Source organism: Ixodes scapularis, unplaced genomic scaffold (assembly GCF_016920785.2).
Source record: "Ixodes scapularis isolate PalLabHiFi unplaced genomic scaffold, ASM1692078v2 PGA_scaffold2__306_contigs__length_199485367, whole genome shotgun sequence".
Classification (NCBI taxonomy): Eukaryota; Metazoa; Arthropoda; class Arachnida; order Ixodida; family Ixodidae; genus Ixodes; species Ixodes scapularis.
The window spans coordinates 40,716,440-40,740,436 of record NW_024609857.1 but is presented as its reverse complement, the minus strand read 5'-3'; the positions used below and the strand labels follow the sequence as shown (position 1 = coordinate 40,740,436).

The 23,997-nt window shown below is 47.0% G+C and overlaps 2 protein-coding genes across 4 annotated transcripts in view; both read right to left on the bottom strand.

Moving 5' to 3' along the window:
* Positions 1 to 4,096, bottom strand: part of LOC8028822 (protein DENND6B) — a 31,630-nt gene extending 27,534 nt beyond the window's left edge. Inside the window, exons 1-3 of one of the 2 annotated variants that reach the window (XM_029972330.3) lie at positions 3,880 to 4,096; positions 3,707 to 3,745; positions 443 to 679 (exon numbers count right to left, since the gene is read on the bottom strand). In XM_029972330.3, coding sequence (XP_029828190.2) covers positions 443 to 679; positions 3,707 to 3,745; positions 3,880 to 4,047 — 444 coding nt within the window. In that variant the 5' untranslated portion in view covers positions 4,048 to 4,096. The remainder of the gene's footprint in view (positions 1 to 442; positions 680 to 3,706; positions 3,746 to 3,879) is intronic. The other variant, XM_029972329.3, reaches the window with a different exon arrangement.
* Positions 4,097 to 5,242: 1,146 nt separating this feature from the next.
* Positions 5,243 to 22,978, bottom strand: LOC8028824 (non-POU domain-containing octamer-binding protein). Of its 2 annotated transcripts, none has more exons than XM_040222512.3 (7): positions 22,107 to 22,978; positions 21,675 to 21,985; positions 19,446 to 19,741; positions 18,025 to 18,079; positions 14,176 to 14,387; positions 11,037 to 11,089; positions 5,243 to 10,459 (listed from the first exon to the last, which is right to left on the bottom strand). In XM_040222512.3, exons 1-7 carry the CDS (start codon positions 22,491 to 22,493, stop codon positions 10,424 to 10,426), a joined length of 1,350 nt encoding a protein of 449 aa, XP_040078446.1. In that variant the 5' UTR covers positions 22,494 to 22,978; the 3' UTR covers positions 5,243 to 10,423. The 2 variants fall into 2 exon arrangements, with proteins under 2 accessions (XP_040078446.1, XP_029828191.1); XM_029972331.4 differs by having other exon boundaries at positions 5,243 to 5,549.
* Positions 22,979 to 23,997: the final 1,019 nt, after the last annotated feature.

Genomic DNA, 23,997 nt, shown 5'->3' with positions numbered 1-23,997 from the left:
TTCTATCATCACGGTAAAACTGGAGTGATTTAAATCCTGACTTAAATCATTTTGATTTTTATTCTCCACCCGACGGCACCGAACTGGCTTCAATGGCTTGCAGCGTCCTGCGTGATTCATCATAAGGTAAAACGGAGCATAACAGGGTCTCCCCATCACACTTTGCATGCAGGGTGCTCACTGTGGTGTCTTGTGGACAACTAGAGTCACTGAATAAGCTACGCTTGAGAGTAACAACACTTCAGCCATCTTGGTAGTTAAGGGGCAACTCCAATCAAACTTTTTTAATTTGGGATTATGACTGTTTTTAGCTAAAACAGTGCCTTTGAATTACAAGGGCCTATAACAACTATCGCTGTAAAAACTAAATCACAATAAAGTTGCCAAATGCAATGATGCTAGAACCCACGTTTCGAGCATACACAAAGGACTTGACACTGACCTTCTGCAGGTACCCCCTGCGGACGTTGGGGTCCTTCACCTGCCGGAAATAAACGTAGCCGTGGAAGTAGACGGGGTCCACCTGTAAGGCAGTGGCCACGGCCGCATTGTAGGCCACTAGCGCGGGGCTCAGGGGCCGCTGCGGCAGCGGGCACTGCCGGATCCGGAACTGGAACTGCGTGTCCCCCATGCAGCCCGAGTTGGAGTCCGGGAAGGCCAGGTAGCAGATGCTCGTTTTCTGCAATGATGGACATCGGACTTTTAGCGGACGACCTCCCCCCACCTTGTGTGCTTTGATTTGCGTGGAAGGGGAACTCTGCCCAACTTTAGAATCTTGGAAAACAAAAAAAAGAGTATGTCACTGAGAAAGATCCACAAAAGGACAAACAACCCTGTTTGTTTGTTCCCTTTCACTATTTCCCTAGCCCCAGAATTTTTTTTTCTCTCTCAATCTTCATTTTTTGGGGATTTTGTAGGATTTGGGATTGGAATGTGTGCCTGGAAATGTTTTGTTTCATATAAAAGCTTTGTAGGAAAACTTTGCTTTTGTATGAAACATTTTTATATGCTCAGTTATTCCTTAATTGGCTCTGCCCCCAAAGCTTGCTGCAGTGCTGGTGACAAGAGTGACCTGGCAAATCTGTCCCACTGAAGAGTAAGAGCAGAAAGACAGCTAGAGGGGGGAGGGGGGATCACAAAAGGAAAATGAGAAAGCATTCAACATCACGCAGAGAAACCAAAAATTACAATCAGAAGAAATCAAAACATAGTATGAAAAATCTTTTGCCAGTGCAATCCTGGAATACCCGATTGCCCGGGTGACTTAATTATCCTTGGATTATATCGCTCAAAAACCAAAGAAATAATTAAACATAAAAGCTTAAAAAGAACACAGACAGCTCATCTTTCTTGCCGTCCTTTTATGTTTAAGCCTCAGAAAGTATACTGTTCAAGTGATACCGTGACCATACTTACTCTCAGGCCGTATTCACTCTCACCTAGAATCGATCCAGACAATCTACAGCAGTGGTCTCAAACTCATTTGAGTGTGGGGGCCAGAGAGTCCACACCGGGAAGGCTGAAGGCCAACGTAAGACGGGGGGGGGCGGGGGGGGGGGGGGGGGGGTTACTGAGGCCCTGACCTGATGTGATACCAAGAATTAAAATGACACTGCCCTGCCAACGGGCTGGCATTCTTAATCAACAAAAGAGCAAGCACACTGTCATTACCGTTGCTCAATTCACTCAGGAATTAAGCAAGCTGAATATGTCTTTAAAAAGACATTCAGTTAATTAGATAGGTTTTGTTTTTCTGGCTATTTTTATTACAACATCCCGGACAAATACTTATTTTTTAATGGTGACATTCTTTTTTTTTTTGTTTTTTTAAGGTGAGATTTCCGAATTTGTAGCTTTATTTTTGGAAGTTGCTCCTACTGATCGAGAGTTTGCGCAGCCGAGATGAATCCTTCAACACAGCCCTACAATGAAGTGCTTGCGCTTGCAGCCTAGTAGCAGAATTGTTATACATTACAAAAAGCTGGGAAGCAAAAAAAAAAAAAAAAGAAAGCACAAAAATGCACACAGAAAGTATAAACTTGGTGAACATGTTAAAAAAGAGCAGAGCTACTTTTCGAGCGAAAAGGAATCGGCGAGATGAGATAACTACGGTGCATGCTTTTTCTAGCGCTCGAGACATGGAAACCGGAACTCATAGCCAGTGATTGTCTGCGGGCCGAGTCCCAGCGAGTCGCGGGCCGCATGCGGTGTTTGAGACCTCTGATCTACAGGGTCCGATCGAGAAAAGTAAACCCTACTTTTCGGCCCGCATAAAAAAACTATGCATCGCAGAACGCTCAAACTCCACCAGAATGTAACCCTAGCGGTCCAAGCAAGATGCCAAAGTTTCAGAACATGAGCTTACCTGGATCAAAAGATAAAAGAAAAAAACAAGAAATCTCTACGGGGAGGCTCCGACCACAGAGAGACGCAGACGGAGGCCGTCTGCTTTACGTTGCATCGCATAGGTGGCGCCACCACCGGTGTTCGGGTTTGCGAAGAGCAAAGCAGACGACATCTCCTAAAATAATTAGCATGAAGAAATGTTATGCTTGAGCAAATGCACCGAAGTATCACAGATTAGAGCGTGTAATCATTATTTCCGTTGCAGTGAAAAGCAGTGAGTAAGTGAAACTTCAGAAATGATAGAGAACAATGCCGAATTTGCCGCCAAGCCCGGCAGCTGCCCGTGATAACCCACCAACCCGCATAGGTGGTGGCGCCACCTATGCGATGCAACGCGAAGCAGACGGCCTCCGTCTGCGCCTCTCCGTGGTCGGAGCCTTCTCGTAGAGATTTCTCGCTTTTTTCTTTTATCTTTTGATCCAGGTAAGCTCATGTTCTGAAACTTTTGCATCTTGCTTGGACCGCTAGGGTTACATTCTGGCGGAGTTTGAGCGTTCTGTGATGCAGTTTTTTTATGCGGGCCGAAAAGTAGGGTTTACTTTTCTCGATCGGACCCTGTAGAACCAGTCAAGGCAGCAGATAGAAGCTCCCAGGAACCATGTGTACTTCGAAGTGAACCCCCCCCCCCCCCCCCCCCCCCCCCATCTCAGGCTTATGAAAGTGGTTAATCCTAGTTAAATAAGTGAGGCCAACAGCCTCAATGGTATGGAGAAGTGATCAGTGCTTCAATACATTTACTAACATCAATATATTGTTCCTGCAGCTGAGACAATGAGTGAGTCGCAATATGAGTGAAATGTAGCAAAATTAAATAGACAATATCAAGATCAGAAGAATAAGCTCTCAGACTTCATTCATTTCCTTCAGAGGAGAAGGGAAGGAGGCGTTTCAAAAGAGCCTAATTGTTACGCTCTGCTTGTTTTTGATGTCACAGCCTAAAGAGCATCAAGGCTTGAATACGCGCGATTTGTAGACCGTCCTGCTAACGACAAGGTGGAAAATTCCCAGCTCTTGAACAGTGCTCGTGAAAATCACTAATCAAATTATTTTTTTTTTTTTTTTGTTCAGTTACAGAAAGGCCAGTAACACCATCAGCTGCGTAAAACGAGTTTCCGAGAAAAAGTGCCGCCAGCCAATTGATCCCGTATGCGGGTCTTGCCATCATAACTATGACGTGATGCCGATCAGTGTGGTCGTTTTAGCGGTAGTAGCCTTCAAAAACAAAACAAAAAAGAGTGAAACAACGTGCCCGTCAATTGAAAGGACCCACGGCGCCGATCGGGAGGTCGTGCTAGCTCACCTCTTTTTCTGAGAGCGGTACATCGTTCGGGAGCACCACCTGAAAGGAAGCACACGCGCATGGTAGATTTCGGACTGATCGCCCGCGCACCAACAATCAACAAGAGATCGCCGTGAGAGCCGGAGCAGCCGCTGCGGAACGCTCTCCGTCGGGGTGATCACCACCGCGCGTACCTCTAACGCTTGGCCCAGTTCGAGATCGAAGGCCACAACACAGATGCAGTGGACCCAGTTTGAAAAGTTCTCCCAGGGCACGAGTCGTGAGGCGGACGCACTTTCCTCGAGAGCTGGCGGACACAGGAGCCGAGTCGCTGCCTCGCTTTCCTTCACGTCTTCCGCCATCTTCTCTGTTGTCCCCCATGGCGGTGCCAGCGTTGCCGGACCAGAGGAGGCGTCTGACGTGAGTTTACGCTGGTGTTCGCGCTTTTCGTGTGCAAACCATGGGCGCTTATCAGCTGGGATAAAATGAGGGCACATCGGAGCTTTATTGTTTATTACTCAAAAATCAGTGTCCCGTTTTGAGTGAGCCTGTGCCAGTTCAAGGCTGTGCAGCAGTTGTAGTTTCGGGTTTTTCTTTCTGTTGTGCATCCATAGATCTCACTTAGGTCTCAAGAAGAAAATTTACCACAAGCAGGGACGAGAACTGCTCTGCAGTCCCACGCTCCCTTTCCTCCCCTACGCGAGGTTTTCTACCAACTGGAGCTGTCATTGTAAAAAGCAACTAAAAGAATACGCGTACACCGATTGGAGTATGATTACCAGGGAAGCAGCATAAGCTTTGATCATTATAATGAAACTCACGAAACACTGAAGAAAACCTATTTATAGTCTACTTACCAACTTTCAGAATGCAGCATCAACTTCCTTAATACTTCGTCTACCAAGCAACAAAGCAGGAAGCCAGCTCAGGCTGAACATGGTCGCTCGAAAGGGAATATCCAGAAATCCCCAGGAACTTAGCCCGCATTTTGTTAGAGAAGAACTAGGTTTGAAGTGGCTTTAGAATTATTTCGATACCTTTATAAACACGCAAGCACGAAAGCTTTAGTGTCGGCCAATAACCAATAGAAGATTTTGCCACGAGAAACAGTCTGCCTGCATGTCCAAGTCAGCCAGGATGTATACTCAAAGCAGAGTGAGCCCATACTGAAGACACCATCAAGGTTAGCTCGTTCCAGAGAGTTAACCATTCTACAATATTTAGTAGATCTGGAGCAATTTTAGAATGCTTCTTCAAAGCATTCCAAAATTCCGAAAAAGAAACCTCCGGACCTTCAGTCCGGAGGTTTCTTTTTCCAAGCTTGCCACAGGCTAGTGACGATTAGTTCATTTCAGGATAAGAAAAGCATGACAAGTTCCCCCTACAAAGCTCTCTACTTGCCACGACTGATGGCTTCCTTCTTTGCTAAGGTGGAAAGGTCGAGGGCTTCATTGGGGGAGCTTATCAACTCGTAACATGTTTATCGGTGTAAAATACAACATAGACCACGCTGCGCCAACAAATGCGACCAGACACAAGTGGCGAATGAAACTGAGCTTCCACGTCGACTGCACCAGTGGTGCCTCTTTATTGTGTACACGAGACGGAGGACAGCACAGACATTGATGTGGGTGCACCAGCAGACGACGCCGGAAAGGATGTGGCGCCTTCAGTATCTGCGGGCCCGCTTGGCGTCGACGTCGTAGTCGCCACGGTCCAGGGCGTCCCGGCGCATCATCATGTCGCGGATGCCCACGGGGGCGCTGCGCTGCCCATTCATCGCCCCGGGGGGACCCTGAGGCTGCGGCTGCTGCTGGCCCGGACTGCCCACTCCGGGGTGACCCTGCTCGAAGCGAGACTGCCGCTGGCCGGACCCCAGGGGGCCGTCCACCACGGTAAGAGCGCTGGCCAAGCCAAGCAAAACAACAAGGGCCTTCAGCAACTTAATAAGGGGGGACACTACCCAGGGAAAAAAATTTCTGTAAAGAAAAGTTGATTTTGAAAAATGCCATACATCTGCCAACATCTAGTGAGAATACCTAGAAAGTTTCATTTGTTTACACTGCATAGTTATTTAATATAAATTCTTTTCAGTCCACCGATGCTTCAGAAAAAGTTGAGGTTCGAGCACATTGAAGGCAATTTTCTCCGTTCCACTTTTTGGCATAAATTTCACTTAATAAAACCTATCATTGCAGGGTTAAACTATCGAAACTTAATTTTTGCAGCTTATATATAGAAATTTTATAGAAACAGTCACAAACTTAGATTTTTTTATTTTTATGCTCCTTTATTACGAAAAATAGTAATTTGCAAAACTTAGTAAATGTGAAAAAATTTTTTCTCATACACTTATTAACCTGAAAATTGCATATTGTCTGAAATTTCTTTTCATAGTAACCGGCAACAGGCATTCAAGTAGGCATTCCACCAGAAAATTATGTGGTTATCAACACCATTTCTCAACGATAGATCCAGTCAGCAGATTCCGTGCTTTACTTCGTTCTGGGGGGTATAGCACCTCATAAAACTGGTTCACAGGGCTGAAACTTTGCATGCCCTCCTTCTCTATGGCTACAAATACCACCTGCAAATACCGCGCCGCTTGAGTGAGCGGTTCAAAAGTTGACATTCCCAGGTAGTGGAACACATGAGCAGTGAAACTGGGTGCCGCGCGGCACTCGCCGTTAGGTGCATCACAGGCGTACCGTGCGGCATTATTTTGTCGACCAGATCGGAGCACTGCACTGAAGTGACGTAGGGACGCCAGCACCAGTTGCTACAATACTGTCGCACAGCGCCCGCTTTTATCACTCACGTGTCTCCTGTCTCACATTACATTACGACTCACCAGGACGTCCGTGTTCCGCGTGCCACATGCAAAGCTAGCCCTTGAATTGACTGCCACGCTTCATTCGAAGCACGGATGTCTCGGCAACTTCCGACGACGGAAGCAAACGATGCTGTGTGAACAGGCTGTTAGTGCTGCAGGAACTTCTCTACAGTTGGCTCTTACGATTTACCTGCACCAATCTACACCGGTGCAGAAAAGTGTAGCGTGGCGTGGAGAGGAGCAGGGCAATGCACTTCCAGTGTGCGTTTTAAAATAGGATGCACTCTTACATTGAATACAACAGTGTGCATGTGGTGCAGTTGGTAGAGGCGTAGCTAAATTGAATGTTGTAAGTAAAATCAGTTTCACCAATTGAAATTTGTGCTATATGAGACTACCAGCTAGAAGTTTTACTGTACTGGTTTTTCTGGCATTATGAAGATTGACTAGGGTTTCCAAATTGAAGCAAAGTTGACGCAAGCAGAGTTATAACAAGACAAGCACGCCAAGAAATACGAAGTAGAGGTGGTTCTCTGTTTATTCTATCAATGATGACTTCTAACTGAGTGCAATTTTACAGCTTAGTCTACATTGTCTCTGAAAAGGATGACATTTTCTTTTATAGGCGAAAGGTTCGGTTTGGCTGGCCCAGGATGATTCTTTTGACAGGGCTAACTTGTGGAATTCAGCTAGAGGTGTATGAATATAAAATTTTTGACAGTGAATCTAATATGAATATTAATATTAGACTGCTAATCATCAAATCCAAATATCTTATATTTATGACCATAGCTGGAAATTTTTTTTTTCAAGAAAAGACTCCTCTAAAGGAGGGTTGACATACAAAATTAGCCAAATTTTAGAGTCAACAAGATGCCCCAACATATCAGCCGGTTCTTCTACCACGCCGGTGCAAAGCGGTGGAGTTTGAGAAAGGAAATCAAGGAATTTTGAAGATATTATTTGTAATTTAGAAAGTTCCAAAAACTTAATAATTTACAGTAAAAGAGCACTGTGAATTTAATTGAGTGGCAAACACATTCGTGAACTATTCAAAGCTTCAAATATCTACAGACCTCTTGCTTCAGCGAAAAATTCGACTCTCGTATTGACTCTTGGGCAGAAGTCTGACCCACACAACATTTGAGAACGGACACAACAAATATGCTCATGCTTTATCCAGAAGAAGTAACGAGCACTCTAGTAAACTTGTCCTTCCACTTTTCGCTTTCTGGATGAACACCCTTTGGGAAGAGAAGCAAGCTGTTCAGCAAAGCAAGGGTAGCCATGCCAAGCAAGGCAAACTCCACAAATCTGCACACTGCTTATTAGCTTGCACATGCAAGTGCAGAGGGACAGGCACTAACAAGTGTGCGATGGCGCTATCGTCGCTGACAAGGTGGGTAGGGCAGGGAGGAGTTTCAGTTTTTCCACCTTTTCACCTTCAACAACGCTTCAGCGTACTGTTCACCCTGAGCGTGTGTGCAGCCAAGGCCACACAAAATGCAGTGAGTGCGTGCTAAAGGTTGGGCGTTCAGAAAAAAAGAAAAAGATGACCCCACCGTCATTTTTTATTTGTCGGTGACTATAGACAGACTCAGTGGTCCGTTCGGCAAGTGTTCCTCTGTACAACGCCGACGGCTCAATAAATGCGAGGTCCTTCCTGGCCTCCGCAGTCACAAATGAGACGTGCCAATAAATTCCACCCCGAGTGCACTGTAGGATGACCGGCAAAGGTAAATTGGGAGACGGGAACCGTGATGTGCCTGGAGCAACGAGTTGCACACGAAACAATCCTCGTGAATTGGAGGTTGAATGCAGGACCGTACAGGTGTTGCGCAAAGGGTGTTTTGGCGGTAGATTCATCGTATGGAGATTACACGAGCCAATATCAATAAAATACCAAAGTTTGCAAGCAAAACCTTGGCATTTCCAACATACTAGTGTAAGAATCTTTCCGAGATTACCAAAAACATGCACACTGCTGTGCAACTAAAGGTACTTTTTTGAACAGTCAAGGGTGGACAAGTCGAGCGGATCTGCAGCTCCATCTGTTCACCTTGGACAACCCTTCAGTTATTGCCAATCTATCGACCTAAAAAAACTATTTTTCAGATTTTTGAATTGGTGCACCTCGTATCTCAGTGCTCCGCAAAGGGCTATGGCCATCTCACTTCAGACTTTTGATTTTGATGTTGGTGACTGAATCTTTAGCATTGCGTGGCGAATTCCATGGGCATACCATGTTGAGATGCCTTTGGGAAAATATCTTTTCATTAACCTTCATTCAACCACCACATTCACCCCTGCCTCATTCCTGGAGACTTTGTATATCAGGACCCAAGGGCAGCAAAGGTGTCCTCACTTACTTTAATTTTGTGCCGTCCATTAAGTGTCAATCTTGTCCCAGGATACTCTCGAGTTTACCTTCAAAGAATTTGGTCCACTGACAAGCTTGGGTGAACCTCACTGATGCATTTGCGTCTTCAGCTAAGACTTCCCCAACCCCAGTTATCTGTCCAGCATAGCACTCATCCAGTGGGTAGAGCAGTGGTCCACAAACGGAGGTCCGCAAACCCTTTGGGGTTCCCGAAGGTTTTCTTAGGGTTCCCAAATCCCTCAACCGAGCAATAAAATATATATACTTTTAAAATTGATGCCGATTCTTGTGTTTGTGCAGTGAATGAGTAGGGCTGATTAGTCTATGTTTCAGACCTTAAAAGTTGGCTTGCATGATTTATTTTTATTTACCCCTTTGTCATTGTAATTGTCTATTATCCACCCTCCTCCCTTTGGATGGAATCCCCCATCATTTCCACTTATCCAGAAGGGGTCTCCAAAACATCAGTGGTTGAGGACCACTGGGGTAAAAGATACATCACCAGTAGGTGGCCTTCATTCAGGTCACAACAGACAAGTGTCAAATAGCGACAGACGGCCTTCTAAAAATGTGACTCCTCTTCAGTCTACGTCTGACAATGACAAAATTAAGTGCAATACAGTTTTCGTTTATTGTACGGTAGTGTGATGCATCACTATTGAAAGACATGGTTCACACTATCAGTGCACATTGGAGCATAAATCTACATGCAGATGAAAAGACAAAGACATGAAAAAATTAGTACAAAGAGCATGGAGTAAGTGAGCAGCCAGCAAGACAGAAATAAGCATGCAAGCATATTACAGAACTTCCAAATATTCAGAACTTCCAAATATTACGAGACTTTCAAAGCCTTTCCTGTAGGAAAGACCATCAATGTCACAAGGGTGACATTGTACAAGTGACTGCTTAAAGATACCCCTATAAGATAGCCTATAGATACTAAGGGAAACACCAATCCCACTCAATTGGTGACGTGGTGACCAAGCCGATTTGAATCACAGGCCCACCACAAGGGTTTCGTGGTATGCAAGTGAACCTTCCGCAGAAGGCACTTCACAAAAGTGATGCCGGACCATTACAAACCATTCCACCTCAACCTTGTCATACTGTGTTCGCACATTCCCTCCCCCCCCCCCCCCTCCCAAAACTTAATAACGAGAGCAAAGAGCATATAGAAAATGGAGCACGGACGCAATCTGCAGGAAACAGGCGAAGCACACAGGTTGCAACACGTCAAACGCTTCCCAGATTCGGAGGTCGAGATAAACATTGTAAATGCTCTTCAAAAGCAACTTCTTGACACTAGCAGAGGTTGCGTCTTCCGACGCTGGCACTTTTGCATCGACGCACACTCCTTCGAGAGTCTTTTTACAATGTGTCCGTTACCATTAAATGTTAAGACTGTCCCGGCAAGGGGGCAGCCACCTCAACCCGCAATACGCACATGCTGCAGCAGCCCTCTTTCGACAATAAGTTGCTGTCGTCGGTTCCCTGTTCGCTCCTTGGTCGTGCTGTTGCAAAGCTAACGGCCCGACTCCAGGGCAGCGAGATACAAGGCCTAGAAGAAACAGGATACGGCCTCTGAGCCAGAGGCTGCTCTCTACCACAGCAATGACTTGTAGCCTCAGCTCAGACGACTACCCACATCCTCTTTTACGGTGCCTGTCACAATTTTTGTCACAGCCGCCGAAACCTTTTGGAATTTCACAAGCTCGCTTTCTTTTCTTTCGTTTTTAACGATAGAGATATTAGGCAGAAATTAATGGCTACACCAGAAACATGCACATTCCAATCACTCGCAGTTGGCACAACTCAAGTCTTGCATCAATCAAACATGCAAATAAACATTAAAAAAAAAAAAAAAAAAAAAAGGAGCGCGATATGCACAGGTAGCACAAGAACCTAAGACAATGTTCCAATCATGCAGGGTTAGCTGAGCATGCAGCGTCATTAGGCAAGCAAGCACGACATGCTCTCAGCTTCTCGAGGTTGGCGTGAGACCTGAAATATGCCTCGAGACTGTGTCGTCAAAGGGTTCTGTCATCGTGTCTGTTGCTGCGCCCCCGGTGCGAAGCCGCCACCAATTCTGAGTAGGAGGCGCAAAGTAACAAAGAATGCAGCGACCGTCAACTCACCACGCCGGTGGCTGCGCCAGGTGGCAGCCCGTCGCGGTAGCCTCCTTCGTAAGCTGAAAGACATTGGCACAAGTAAAAAAAAACATTAATGCACTGCTGCTGTTTCCTATGTGCATTCAACTCAACATTGCACTGCTATGGACGAATTCGTAGCATTACCCTGCCACTCAACGGTACTATTCGGGTCAAGTGACGGTGGACACGACCATGAAATGGGCCCGCCCAACTGAGTGGGATTATCCATTGGGGAGAGATAATCCTATACTTGTTTGTTTCCTTAACATTGATGTTGCTAATTGAGAGATGCGAGCGTCCATTTAAGTGTTACCACTGACCAATCCTACACGCTCCCTGTCCCCCATAAAAAGCATGGCTCCACTATTAATAATGCTTGCCTAGAATTTCAGAGTAACAAATGCCTAATTAAGGGGATACGCTCCCCGAAACAACTTTTTTTTTATTTCTTTAACTAGAGACATAAAAATTCAGCCCTTGGTGTAGTTTTTCATGCAGATTTCAAATATGTATTTAGTTTTCACCTAGCTACTATAGTTATCGAGTTATGAGATACAAAATGCAAAAAAAAGAGCACTTTTTCCGGGAAGGTTTTGATATTCTAAATTTACAAGAAAAGTATCGTGCTGTTTCTTATTTGACCCTTCAGAGATTGCAGAGTGCTGATATCTAGCCACACTTTGCACAAAAATACTAGAACTATGCAAAAAAAGTTTGTGCTCTGTACCTAATTATTTTCAGTCTACCTTGAAACAATAAATAAGAAGTTTCATAACTAATGCTGATAGAAAATTCAGTTTCAATTAGATATCAGCCCTCTACATGTCTTGAAGAACATGTGTACCAAATTTCGTTACTATAGGTTAACTATAAGTTCACAAAAGGCTGCCCGGAAAACGTGAAATTTTCAAAAAACGTGAAAATGAGAAAAACAAGTTTGAAAGTTTCTATTCATTGAAATGCCACTCTATTTGCATAAAATCTGGCCACAATGGCAAAATGCACTGACAAGTTTCTAAAACCCTCCAGCACAATAACTTTGTCCCTCCTGGCTCTTGCGGGTTGTTCCCTCACTCCGGGCCCTCTTCACTGTGCTGCGATGATGTGCCCTGGCTTCCACTGTTTGCTTGGTGTTCATTTTCTTGATGCGCATTTGATCGCAATGGTCACCATGCATGACCAAATCTTCAGAAGGAAGTACTCCAATCTCTTCCAGCACTCTTTCAAAGCCTGTATGGCCTTTGTTGTACCAAAGTACAGCAATCGCTGTGGCCGTCTCCACAGTAGTCCTGGAGGCGAACTTGGTTTTTGGGCACAGCAGCCATATTTTACTATTGAGCGGAGGAGACGGCTGCCGCCGCATGAGAAATGGCGGGTGCCGCGTTACTTTTGCGGCAGAAGGACGCAAACCACACAAATTTTCGCAACTTTTGCCCGGTTCTCACGTCACCACTGCTCACTTGGACGCATTTTTAGATATTTTCTTGTGCGATTTTCAGCTTGATATTTTCAGAAATGGAAGGTTATAGTCCAAGGTCGGCAATGCAACAAAAAAGAAAAAGTGAAATTTTTTCAGAAAATTGCGACTTTTCGACCCACGTCTCCAGCAAAAGAGAACTGCAGCTCAAAATCAGGTTCTCTCTTGCACAAATGCCATCGTAGAGAATCAAATGCTCGGGGCTGCAGTTTCTTTTCCTCGGTCGCGTGCTATGAGGACACAGAATCCTAAATGTTAGAGAAGATCTAAGACATGTGGGTCGGCTTGCTCGAAGCAGTCTCAGTTGAGACTGCTCAAAGAAAGCGCTGTCAAGGCTAGCGCTCGAGCTTAAGCCGAGTCTCAGACGCTCGCGTGCCCGAGCCTTGGCAGCGCTTTCTTTGAGCAGTCTCAACTGAGACACTGCTTCTAGCAAACCAGCCCATACTTTCAAATCAAACATCTTTACGGGTGCGACACAGGCACTTTAAAGACACACTGAGCTCCCAGAAAACATTTTTCTTTATGGTGCCTTGATGGTTCACATGTGTCAGAACACAACCCCCTCCCTCCCGTCCCCCACTTGAAAAAAAAAAAAAAAATGTATTGCCACTTTTTTTTTTTTGAATTGCCTGCAACTCAATAATGAACCCTGCAGCATAAAAACTATGCTAAACTTTCTCTCCTTTTGAGATGGCTATTTTATGGCATAACAAGCACACACCTAAAGCGCCCCTGAAAAAAAAAAAAAGAAAGAAGAACAGTCCGGTTGGGACACGCGTGTCCAAAAATAAATTTCATGCGAAAAAAAATTTTTTTAGAGCAATATTGACGGTGCGAAGTTTATTTTTAATTCTGCGAGCAAAGTCAATGATGTCACAGAATGGTTGTATGCTCTTTCCACCTCTACGAGATGGTGATACACTCTCTCCACCCCATTGTGATGGCCAAGCCGATCCACCTCTCCTCCACGTGCCCGAAATGCCGAGAAAACAAGAAGAAAGGAGGTGACGACCGACTAACTCTTGTCCCACGCCGTCAATACTGCTCTAAAGAAAATGTTTTTTCGCGTCAAATTAGTTCTTTGACACAAATGTCCCAACCAGACTGTTTGAAAAAAAAAAAAACTCTTTTTCTTTTCAGGAGCTTTTTAAACAGGTTTTGGGGTAGTTTAATGTCCTTTTAAGTAAGGAAACTTTGCCAAATTACTCAAGTACCAAGCAGAACGCCGAGAATATAGGTGCACACGCTGCACACTTTTGCAAAACCGAAAGGAAACTTCATAATCTAAAGCTTGTCTCTGCATTTAAATTATAAAATATTGATATTGCTGATGAATACACTGGTAAAATGTCATTTGTTTCAAATACTTGCTTTAGAACAGCTATTGTTGTGGACACCAGCACGTGCAGGACCTGTAACTACACTTGCAGCATGCTTGTCGGGCAGATTAGCAAAAGGTCTACTCTAAACGACCCTATTTTCGCGATTTCAATATCTCTAGAACTTTTTGAAGCACAGGTCTTGGGAATAAAATTTTGCAGTTTTACGTAACCATATAATATTTGTCCTGAAATTCGCAAAAATCGAGTCGTTTACAGTATTCGCAAAGCAGTTCGGCAAGAGAGGGGCTATGGAACGGCCAGAAACCTCCTATGTTGGGGGCAGCACGAGGGGCGGAGCTGTCCCACCCGCCCATGGCCAGGAGCCCCGGTGGTGGGGGAGGGGGCGGGGCACCCCGAAACTCCTCCTCCTGACGGCGCCGGGCAAGCAGCTCCTCCTCTTCTCGCTGGCGCTGCTGCTGGTAGAGCGCCTCCTCCCGGCGGCGCCGCTCTTCCTCGCGCCGCCGCTCCTCCTCCCTCCTGGCGCAGCAACAGACGCCATATTAGCATCATTTCCCATTACGGTCCCGCCACCACCGCAAGCTTCCCACCTTCGCCAACGCATCTCGTGAACCTTGGGCAAGTGCTGGAGACCGGGCGCTTGAAAGACGTGCTTCACCGTTCTCACTCTATCAGTGACTATAGACTGGTTACCGGGCAACTCAGAGGGACCATGAAATGATTTTTATACTCCCCCCTTTTCAGCTTTAATCCTCAACTCAAAACGACTCCGAGCTTCCACTGTGCTTCTCAAGCACATTGTGGGACTTGTCAATTGCGAGAGATGAGTAGTGCCGTCACAGCACCCGATGGCCACGAACGCAAACGAAACACTGTAAATGACTTATTTTGCTCGCAAGCTCAATATTTTGCGATTTTGGTCCAAGCTGAAGTTTTGAAATAATTCGTGGGTTCTAATATTTGCGGCGTGGTGGGATCTCAATATAGACTCCAATGTGTTGACATTTTACCGTAAATGTTTGCGGGACCCATTTTTTGCAAATTGTAGGCAATTCGCAAAAATTAGGTCCTCGCAAAAATTGTCGTTTACAGTATTCGTCAGCGAATTGACAATCGACGAGCCATGCGCCCGAGCGGCGCGGTGGTCGATCTGCGAGCTGGGTTCAGCCGACGTGCTGGGGCACCGCGGATTAACTGCGGTGAAAAGGCGGAGAGCTTTTAAAGAAACGAAGGTCCGCGATTAGTAAATAAAATCCAATCTAATATCATTTGTGCAAGCCCAAAATTCATTTCATAGTCCCTTTAAAGGGATACTACAACGAAATTTCAGCGCTCATTTTTTGGTCTCTATGTGTTCATAGGAGCTGCATCACATCGAACATACCAATATCCTGTTAAAAAAGTCACGAAAAGGAATTTTAAAACGAATTAAACGATTAACGAAGAGCACCTGGTGGATGTTGCTAATGCCTCGCTTGTAATGCCCGTCTAGGAACCTTGACAGCTAGTGACGGAGGTTGTCTTGCATCCGGCCACGACGAGAGAAGAGGGGCAGAGGGAACCCCCCCTCTTCCCGAAAATGTCTTTTGTGTGTCGCAGAAGTCGCTATTGCCCTACAAGATTACAGAAGATTATCCCGTCACTCAGGATTCGTACGAAAGCAGCCGCTTCGGTGGCTGGTACGACTAGGCCATCCTCTTGACGTCAGCCTCGCCGTAGCTTTGCTCATCTTGAGACGACCTACGTCACGATTTCGTTGGATGTCACGTGGTCTCCGCTGGGCCTTCTCCGAGCGCTTGCCAGAGTGCCACGAAAAATACAGCCACTAGACTCAAAATACAAACGTGCGGTTGTCATTCACGGATATTGTGGATGATATTCAACCTATTTTTGAACACGACGGGAATATTTCAAATTTCGTTGAAGTATCCCTTTAAGGGAGAACCATTGTTGCCGACATGATGAGGACAACAGGGAGGAGTCTCGGTTGTCCCGTCTCCAGAGCAAGCTTCCTAGCTTCGACGACGCCCCGTCATCTTGCGAGCCTTGATGAGATGCCATTCGCATCTCATCAGTGACTATGATGCGGTTATTGGGATCGTCTTTTTCTGGTGCAAATTCAGTCTATGCAAGGCGAGCATCTTAGAAAACACAAAATTACTATGGAGCGTAGCGTTTTTTCCAATTAAAAGTGAGACCAAACGTGACACGCCACCTTTCTCAGATGTACTTCACAGAGAAATGTGCCACAATGTTTGATTGCCTTAATTAATAGAAAAAAAAAAAAGAAAACATACAAAACCTTGTTTAAGTTGGCACCATAAAAAAACAAGCTCAAAGTCCAGTAGAGTTTAGCAGCAGTAATTAGGCCGCTTGAGATGCAGAGACTCAGTTGAGTTGCCACCATAAACATACAAAATTAAAAATCCAGGTTAATTTTGCTGCCACAAATTTTGTTTCCACAATCAACTTCCCAAACTCTTGGAACGACATTGCAACGGCATCTAAGACTGGGTGTAAATGGAAAAAATATTTAGCCTAGTAATTGCCCCTTCAATCTATCCCGATAACCTCTGCGTGTGAAATAAAGAAGGAAAGTCGGAGCTATACATTTGTATTTCTGACAATTATTTTTAGTGTCAAAAACGGTGTCCCCCCTCATTTGAAACGGGCCATTCCTCTACAACGCAGCACAAATTGTTTTTTAAAATAAACATTTTTTGCATTATTACCTAAACTTTGCACAGACACTGTATGCAATTCGCATGAAAGCCTCACGTGCTTATCAGCTCAAGGTATGACACTGCTGTGGAAGTCAACGGTGGAGCACCTCCCAAGATGAATACAGTATAATCTCAATGATACGAATCTCGCGGGATCACGGAAAATATTTGTATAATCCGAAATTCATATGAACGAAAAACAAGACAGATAAGTACATAGTGGGGGCTACTTGCCGTTAATTGGTCACATTCCCGGCCAAAGAAGTCAGTAATGTTCTTCTGAATTTTCTTTTTTTCAATAACACCCAGCAGACAGTTTTAGAATGTGTAAAAACATTCCAAAACTCCTCTGCCAAATCCTTGCGCTTTCTTTTAGGGTCCTCGGCCACCTTTTTCAGAACTTCCAGCTTTTCTTCGAAGGACAGCGATTTTCTCTTGCGAGACATGTTAAATCAATCTCACGCTGGACCGACGAGGCAGGATGAGGGATATCCTTCCGAAAATTCGTTGATGAAAATCGCACGGAGTTCTACAGATGTGCACATGCGCGTGCAAACAAAGGATACTTGCTTGTTGACATTGACGTCATCAACGCCGATTCGGAACGTCGTTTCTCGTGCTCACTGGAGTGACTGAGAGTTGCTAAAACCCGTTTATCACGTGACAATAAAAATAAAGCAGCAACCCTGGAGTAGGTGAATGCGAGCTACTCCAGCAATCCGAATTCGAATCACGTGACAACACAGATAGTGTAGCAACGGTGGACGTGGGTATGTTTTAGAGTTTTTTAATGCAGCCGCGGTTATTATGATTGCGGCGTGCATGTAGAAAGAACGGTAAGAAAAATAACGCAAAAACGGCGGCTGCAGTTGTCGGACCCGAATGATGCCGCCCTAAGAGATGTGTAAACGTTGTCAATCAATGTTCGTATGATCCACCGCGGCTGGATGAACCATTCGGACTATCCCAAAACATAATACATTAGTCTTAAGGAACTTGGCCGGGGATTTTGAAAAATTTGTATCATCCCGAACTTCGGATGAACCATGATCGAGAATCTACTGTAAGTGCACGAGATATTATAAAGCATGAGTTTTCACTTTGGCCGTCCACTTCAGAGCAAAACGAAGAGCGGGAAGAAATAATGGCATTTCCATCCCTCCATTACATTCTTCAGTAGCACACAATCACTAAGCGATGGCTGCAGAATCGGCTTCTTGCAATGCTGTTGTCTTTGCCTCCAGACATCCTTTTTCTTTTTCGTAAAATTACATTGTTTGGCTTGTAATCTATGCAAGGTCACTCTTGGAGTGCAACACCTTTCAAGAACAGCACTCAGGGTGCTAATCAAGTTTTTCTTTTTTGGGGTGAAACAGATGAGCACATGTGAACCTTGAAGGTCAAGCCTATGACGTAATCATGCATGCACGCACCTCATCTCGCGCTCCCTGGCCATCAGGGTGCTCTGTTCCTCCATTCTTCGCAGCTCTGCAAGAAACAGCCCTCCATGAGCATGCAAATAAAGTAAGGGGCAATAAGCCACGCATAGCCAACAGGTCGCCGAGGAACAACTAGCACGAGAACGCTCTCTCAACCAATCCACTCCAGATCAATAGACACAAAAAGTCTGCAACAACAAAGTGTGTCACACTGTAGTTCAGCTTTGTGGCTCCTTAACACTTGTGGGTCAAGGAAACAATTCATGAAATTTTGACACGAGGCATCAAAAGTCAGCGGAATGGGCTCAAAACCAGAGTTTTGCCACCGGAAATAACTTTTCGGCCGCAAGCCGATCAGAACACAGAAAGTAAATGGCGTTTGGTAGCACTGCAGCCTGTCCGAGTTGCAAATGCCTGTCTAGACTTCAGCAGCGATGTTTGCCGAAACAAAACAAAAATGAAAGGAGAACACTTAAGACTGCTTACGTGTAGGAATGCAAAAGCATTTATATGTGTAGCGTATTCCTAAAAGCTGCGCCCCGTTGAGCCTGGCCAGGCTTTGCAGAGCTCGGCCACCCTCTTCCTTTTACCGGCGTGCAGGCCGCAGCACCAGGAAGAGGGCTTTTCTGTGGGGTGACGTTCTCCGGAACTATGACGCATCGCAGCAATTTTAACTGCCGTTCGAGAAGGAATTTAGTGCGCGCGCCACCCTCTCTTTTAATTGCTGTTTGGGAACGAAGTTAGGAGCCATTTTTTTGCAGTCATAGACAACGCCGGCTGCGCTCCATGGCACTAAAATAATTAATGACCCGTTATGACAAGGGGCATCTGAACTACAAGGACAGTGCCAGGCTGAGGAATAGAACAGCCATGAGCCGTAGATACATGCATTGTCCCCCGTTTACACGTTGATTAAAAAAATTAATTTGTGCGTTGCCTAAAAAGTTTCTCGCATTTACTCGTCTCCGGGAGCAGTTATACATGTAAAATTGTACAGCAATGAAGTGTTTGCTGCAAGAGGAAATTTTCTAACTTTGACCCAGCACAGACTATTTCACTAATCAGAAACCTTTGAGAAGACGGACACCATAGGTAGCAAATTCACACTCTTAATTTTACACTCTTTATTCGGGCAAGTTCATTTTTTATAAATTTCGATACACAAAATGCATAGTCTTTTGCCGCATCCGCACGAAATCTTAGTTTGATACGTCAAGAAGCTAATTTTCAAGGTCTCTTCAAAAGGCCACCGATCCCTTTCGCTCGCACGGTAAATACAGCAACCCAAGATACTCGTAATTTGCTACTTCGCAGCTCTGCATTTAAACAAAGCCAGCCCCTCGTCGAGAGCAATCTTGAATCCGGCACCGATGGAGCGAACACAGAGGGGGGGGGGGGGGGGGGGTGAGACTCACTCTCTCGGAGCATGTTGGCCTCATGCTCGTACAGGTACACCTCCATCTGGTCCTCCAGGGTGCGCCTGCAGCCGAGAACGTCCTGCTCCAGCTGCTCCTTGCGCAGCCGCTCGGCTTCGTACAGCTTCTTCCACCGCATGGCAAACTCATGTTCGAAGGAGCCCGGCTCGGCCAGCCGGGGCCCGGCCTCCCGCTCCTTGTGGAACTGCTTGTTGCCCGGCTGGAAGTTCATCTCGGGGAGGCCATCGTCCTCGTCACGCTGCTCCAGGGGCTCCACCACCACGGGGCGTGGGGTGCTGCAATGGCGGGGCATGCGAGTCGCAACGACTGTTGCGCCAGAGGTCGCCCCACTCCCCATACGGAGCGCAAGCTCATCCGCTTCTTTTGCACGAGCCGTGGTGACGTCGGAACGCCAAAATCCGAGTGAAGTATAGTGGGTAGAAATCTAAGCTAGCTGCCTCGACGTTTACCCACTATCCTTCAATCGGAGCTCGGTGTCTGACATCACCGCAAGCCCCGCAAAAGAAGCAGACGAACTTGCGGTCTGCAAACTTTGTTTTGCTTCGGCTTGGTAAAAAGCGGATGCCAAGACCTCTTTGGGCCAGTCGGAGCGACGGAGGCGAAGCGCGACATGAAGGCCGATATTGAAGGTATGGGGGCAAGAGCATAAGCCGAGCAGTTGGAGAAGAGGGGGAGGAGAAACTTTCGCTCTTGCTCGCGACTTGGACGGCACTCCCCAAACCGGTGATATGGGGTATGGTTATGTGTCTCCCTTCGACGTGCTCAATGGCTGTAGTGTTTGCTTTTTGGCAAGTAGTGGTGAAAACAAAGTACTGTTCATTGAACCTCAAACGTTTCGATCTCGAGGAACCCCTCGATCTCTGCCTTGGGTGGCAACCTAGGAAACAAGTCCAGCTCTTGGTATTGATGCAGCAGGGCGGTACAGTAGCCTATGGGCCAAGTAAACGATAAGGCACAACACTAAATAGAGTTTGGCACGTAGTTGTGCCTCTGTGAGTAACTCAGATTTGCCGAAGTAGTGCTCAGACTGGAAAACCATGTTACTGTGGAGTGGGTATGCGAGAGGAAATTTCTGAGCTTGGGGCACCACCCAAGGGTATCTTTCGGACACCCCCCCGTATTACAAAAAACAAGGTTTAGGAACCCATCCCCTAGCTGTTCACAAACAAAACTGCCCTCCCACACCCCCAGGTAATCATGAGCATCACTGCCCCAGCACTCCCTTTTAGCCCAGTGTTATGGGGCTGGTTTCTATGAGAGAAATGTAACATTAGAAAAGCACAAAGAAGAAAAGAAGCTGCCACACGGTTGGTTGGCAAATTTAGCGAATCCGGCTAATTAAGCGTCCTTAATTAGGAATTTGTTGTAAAGCGAGAAATATGTGTCCTTTCACCGCACATTCAGTGTCTCTCGACTTTATCCGTAGGATCAAGACATACCAGTTTTTTGTTTGTTCTTCTGCACTCCTTTGACAACACTGGCAGCCAAACATGGGCTCCTCTTTAGCTTTCTAAAGGACAACACAATTCGAAAGAGTCTAAAAATATTTCTCTTCCGGGGTCCACCAAACCATTGAGCATGACCCAGGAAAGGACTAAGTGGTCAATTCAGACCAACTTGAGGTCTGTACACATGCAGCAAGGACGTTGGATGTCAGCACCTTCCGTGCAATAGGCCTCCAGCCAAATTGCGGATACCTCAGCTAGGGTATGAACCTGCAAACTGCGGGTCCACAGATTCACTCTTTACTTCAGAGCCTCCAAGGCAGCCTGGAGGGTCTCCGATGGTCCACAGTAATATCTATGGTTTTACGACCTCTAGCTATGTCCTACGAGAGAGCACACTGGTCTGCTGGTGCCATTCATTCCCTGCATGAGATATGTAACAGCCCTGCTTCACGTCAAGCTGCGGCGGGGAAAATCACACAAATTATGTGGGCCCGTAGACGGAAGATATAAAAAGGTTGCTGCACAGCGACAGTTCCATACAATGCAAAACCGTAAACATACGTTGGATAGGTGTTTCAGTTGTTTACTCAGACTCTCCTCAATATTGGCGCGAAAGTAGCAGCCAAATTCAAACTGCATAATGACAGGTAGAGTGACCAGCCACACACCGAGCGAAACACCCAAGGGGAGGCGACTTCCCTCGGCTGTTTTCGGCGTTTCAAAGACACCTTTCGACCACTCGCCCGCGCAATCCACGCACCTGGTGAGAAGGAAGCACTCGTCGAGACAGCGCTTGAGCGCCTGCTGGGCAGCCTGCTTGCGAGAAAACTCCACGATGCCCTCGCCCACGGAGCGGCCGCGGTCGTCGACGATCACGACGGCGCGCTCCACTTCGCCGAACACCGAGAAGGCCATCTCGAGCAGCTCGTTGGTCACCCACTGGCTGAAGTTTTTGACGCGGAGCGCGGCGCCGTGAGTGGCGAACCGCACGCGCAGCGGCTTCTGCTGGTTCTGCTGCATCGGCAGGAAGTCGAGCGCCGCCTTGGCCGCCTCCGCATTCTGCCGGGTGTCCTGCGATCGCGAACCGGCAACGCGTCGAGCATCTTTTCAGCCCCCACAGTCGCGCTTCGGGCGGGCCGGCCAACCGGACGGAGCGCGAGGCACCGCGGGCGTCGGCCATTTTAAAACTCACCAGTTTGACGAAGCCGAACCCCTTTGACGTGTTGAGGAAGATCTCGGCCACCTCTCCGTAGTCCTCGAAGAGCTTTCGGAACTGATCCTCGGTGAAGTTGCTCGGCAGGTTCCCGACGAAGAGGCGGCAGCGGCCCGTGAACTTCTTAGGCTCGACCACGGTTCGAGTCTCGAGGCCGGTGGACGGCCCGCGGAGGTAGGAGAGCTGCTCGAGCACCGGGTCCATCGACGCCGGCATCTGGCCCCGCGGTCGCTCCCAGCGGGGCTGCTGCTGCTGCTGCTGCTGCGGCATCGGCGGCTTGACGTCTCGGCCGGGACCCCGGCTTTCCGGCCAGCGGTCCACCAACGGGGCCGAGTTCGGCGGCACGTTCACACCGCGATCGCCCATGGCACTCGTCGTATCACCCAACGACGCCGACGCGCGGGACAAAGGCAAGACCGGCGAGGTTGACGAGGCCTCTGGTGACGAGGCTAGCGCAGCACACTGGAAGCTGCGGCGACTGTGGCGGCCGTGGCGGACGCTGTAGGCTGTAGGGCTGGTAGAGCTGTGGATAGCTCGATCGTTGTACTGGTTGTAGGTGGCAGTGGTGACAGTAGCGCCGTAGCGTGCAGTAGCGGCAGCGGCAGGCGGCAGCGGCGGCGGCTTTCGCTAGCTTTGGCCGACTTCGCCCACACCGTACCTGCTCCTTAGTACCTGCACTACGCCTGCACTTCGCAGAAGTACTCCGCAGTGGTCCCTCAATTTCCGCTTGATGACGTCATAGAAGTGTCATGCTGTCGCTGGTCGCGATCCTAGCGGTGTCCCAGTCACCCAGTGGCGTTGGTGAAAGTGGCAGACGCCTGAGAGTCGCTCTCCAACGGCTCCAACGTGCTCTTTCAGAGTCGGCTCTCCAAAGCTGCTCCAAAGCCGTAGCAGCCGTAGTCCACGGAATCTTCAGCAGTCAGAAGTTGGGTCGCTGTGACGACAGCGACACTCGCGTTCGCTTGTGCCTTTCGCCAACATTTGTACGACCCAACTGCCAGGATAGCGAGATGCAAGAGCATGACGAAGATAATCCCCGGAGAAAGGGACAAAGGACGAACACAAATCTCCAAACACAGCTAGGTGACTGGTGAGCGACCGAAAAAATCCGCCTGGTCCGGGTATCGAACCTGGGACCTCTCCATTACAGGTGGAGATGGAGAGGTCCCGGGTTCGATACCCAGACCAGGCGGATTTTTTCGGTCGCTCACCAGTCACCTAGCTGTGTTTGGAGATTTGTGTTTGTCCTTTGTCCCTTTGTTCCCCTCCTCCAGGGATTATTTTCGTCATTCTTGTCCAGCTAGCTTGCCCCTTTACATTTAATTGCATTATAAATGCAAGAGCATCTCGCGATCCTGTGACGTCATTTATTGCTAACCACACCACTGCTTTGGCTTCAGTCATATTATTTGTGAATGTTAGAAATGAATTTGCTTTTTATTTACGATAGCGTGGTGAAACAAAAGTTTGCATATTTCAAATGTTGTTAGCGGAGAGCTCCACTCAAGGAGTTTACTCCACACTACTCCACTCACTGATCTCAATGATCAGTGACTCCATGGATGGATGGATGGACGAATACGGCTGTGCACTTTGGATCGGGCGGTAGCTTACGCCACCTAGCCATTTTGTTTTACCATTTAAGCTTAGAATATTCAAAGAAAGTGAGGCTATGAAACCCCCTTGCCATCAGTGAATAAGAAAATACCTAGTTTTCTCTCGATTTCTGCCACCATTCACTTAATCTTTGCTTGGTAATCTCTACAGTCTTGAAATCCACTCTCCCTTCGCTGTCTCTAAAACCCAATGACTTTATTAAATCTATGTTTTCTTCGGTAGGCATAGGGTGAAGCCCTTTACAGTAGAGTAT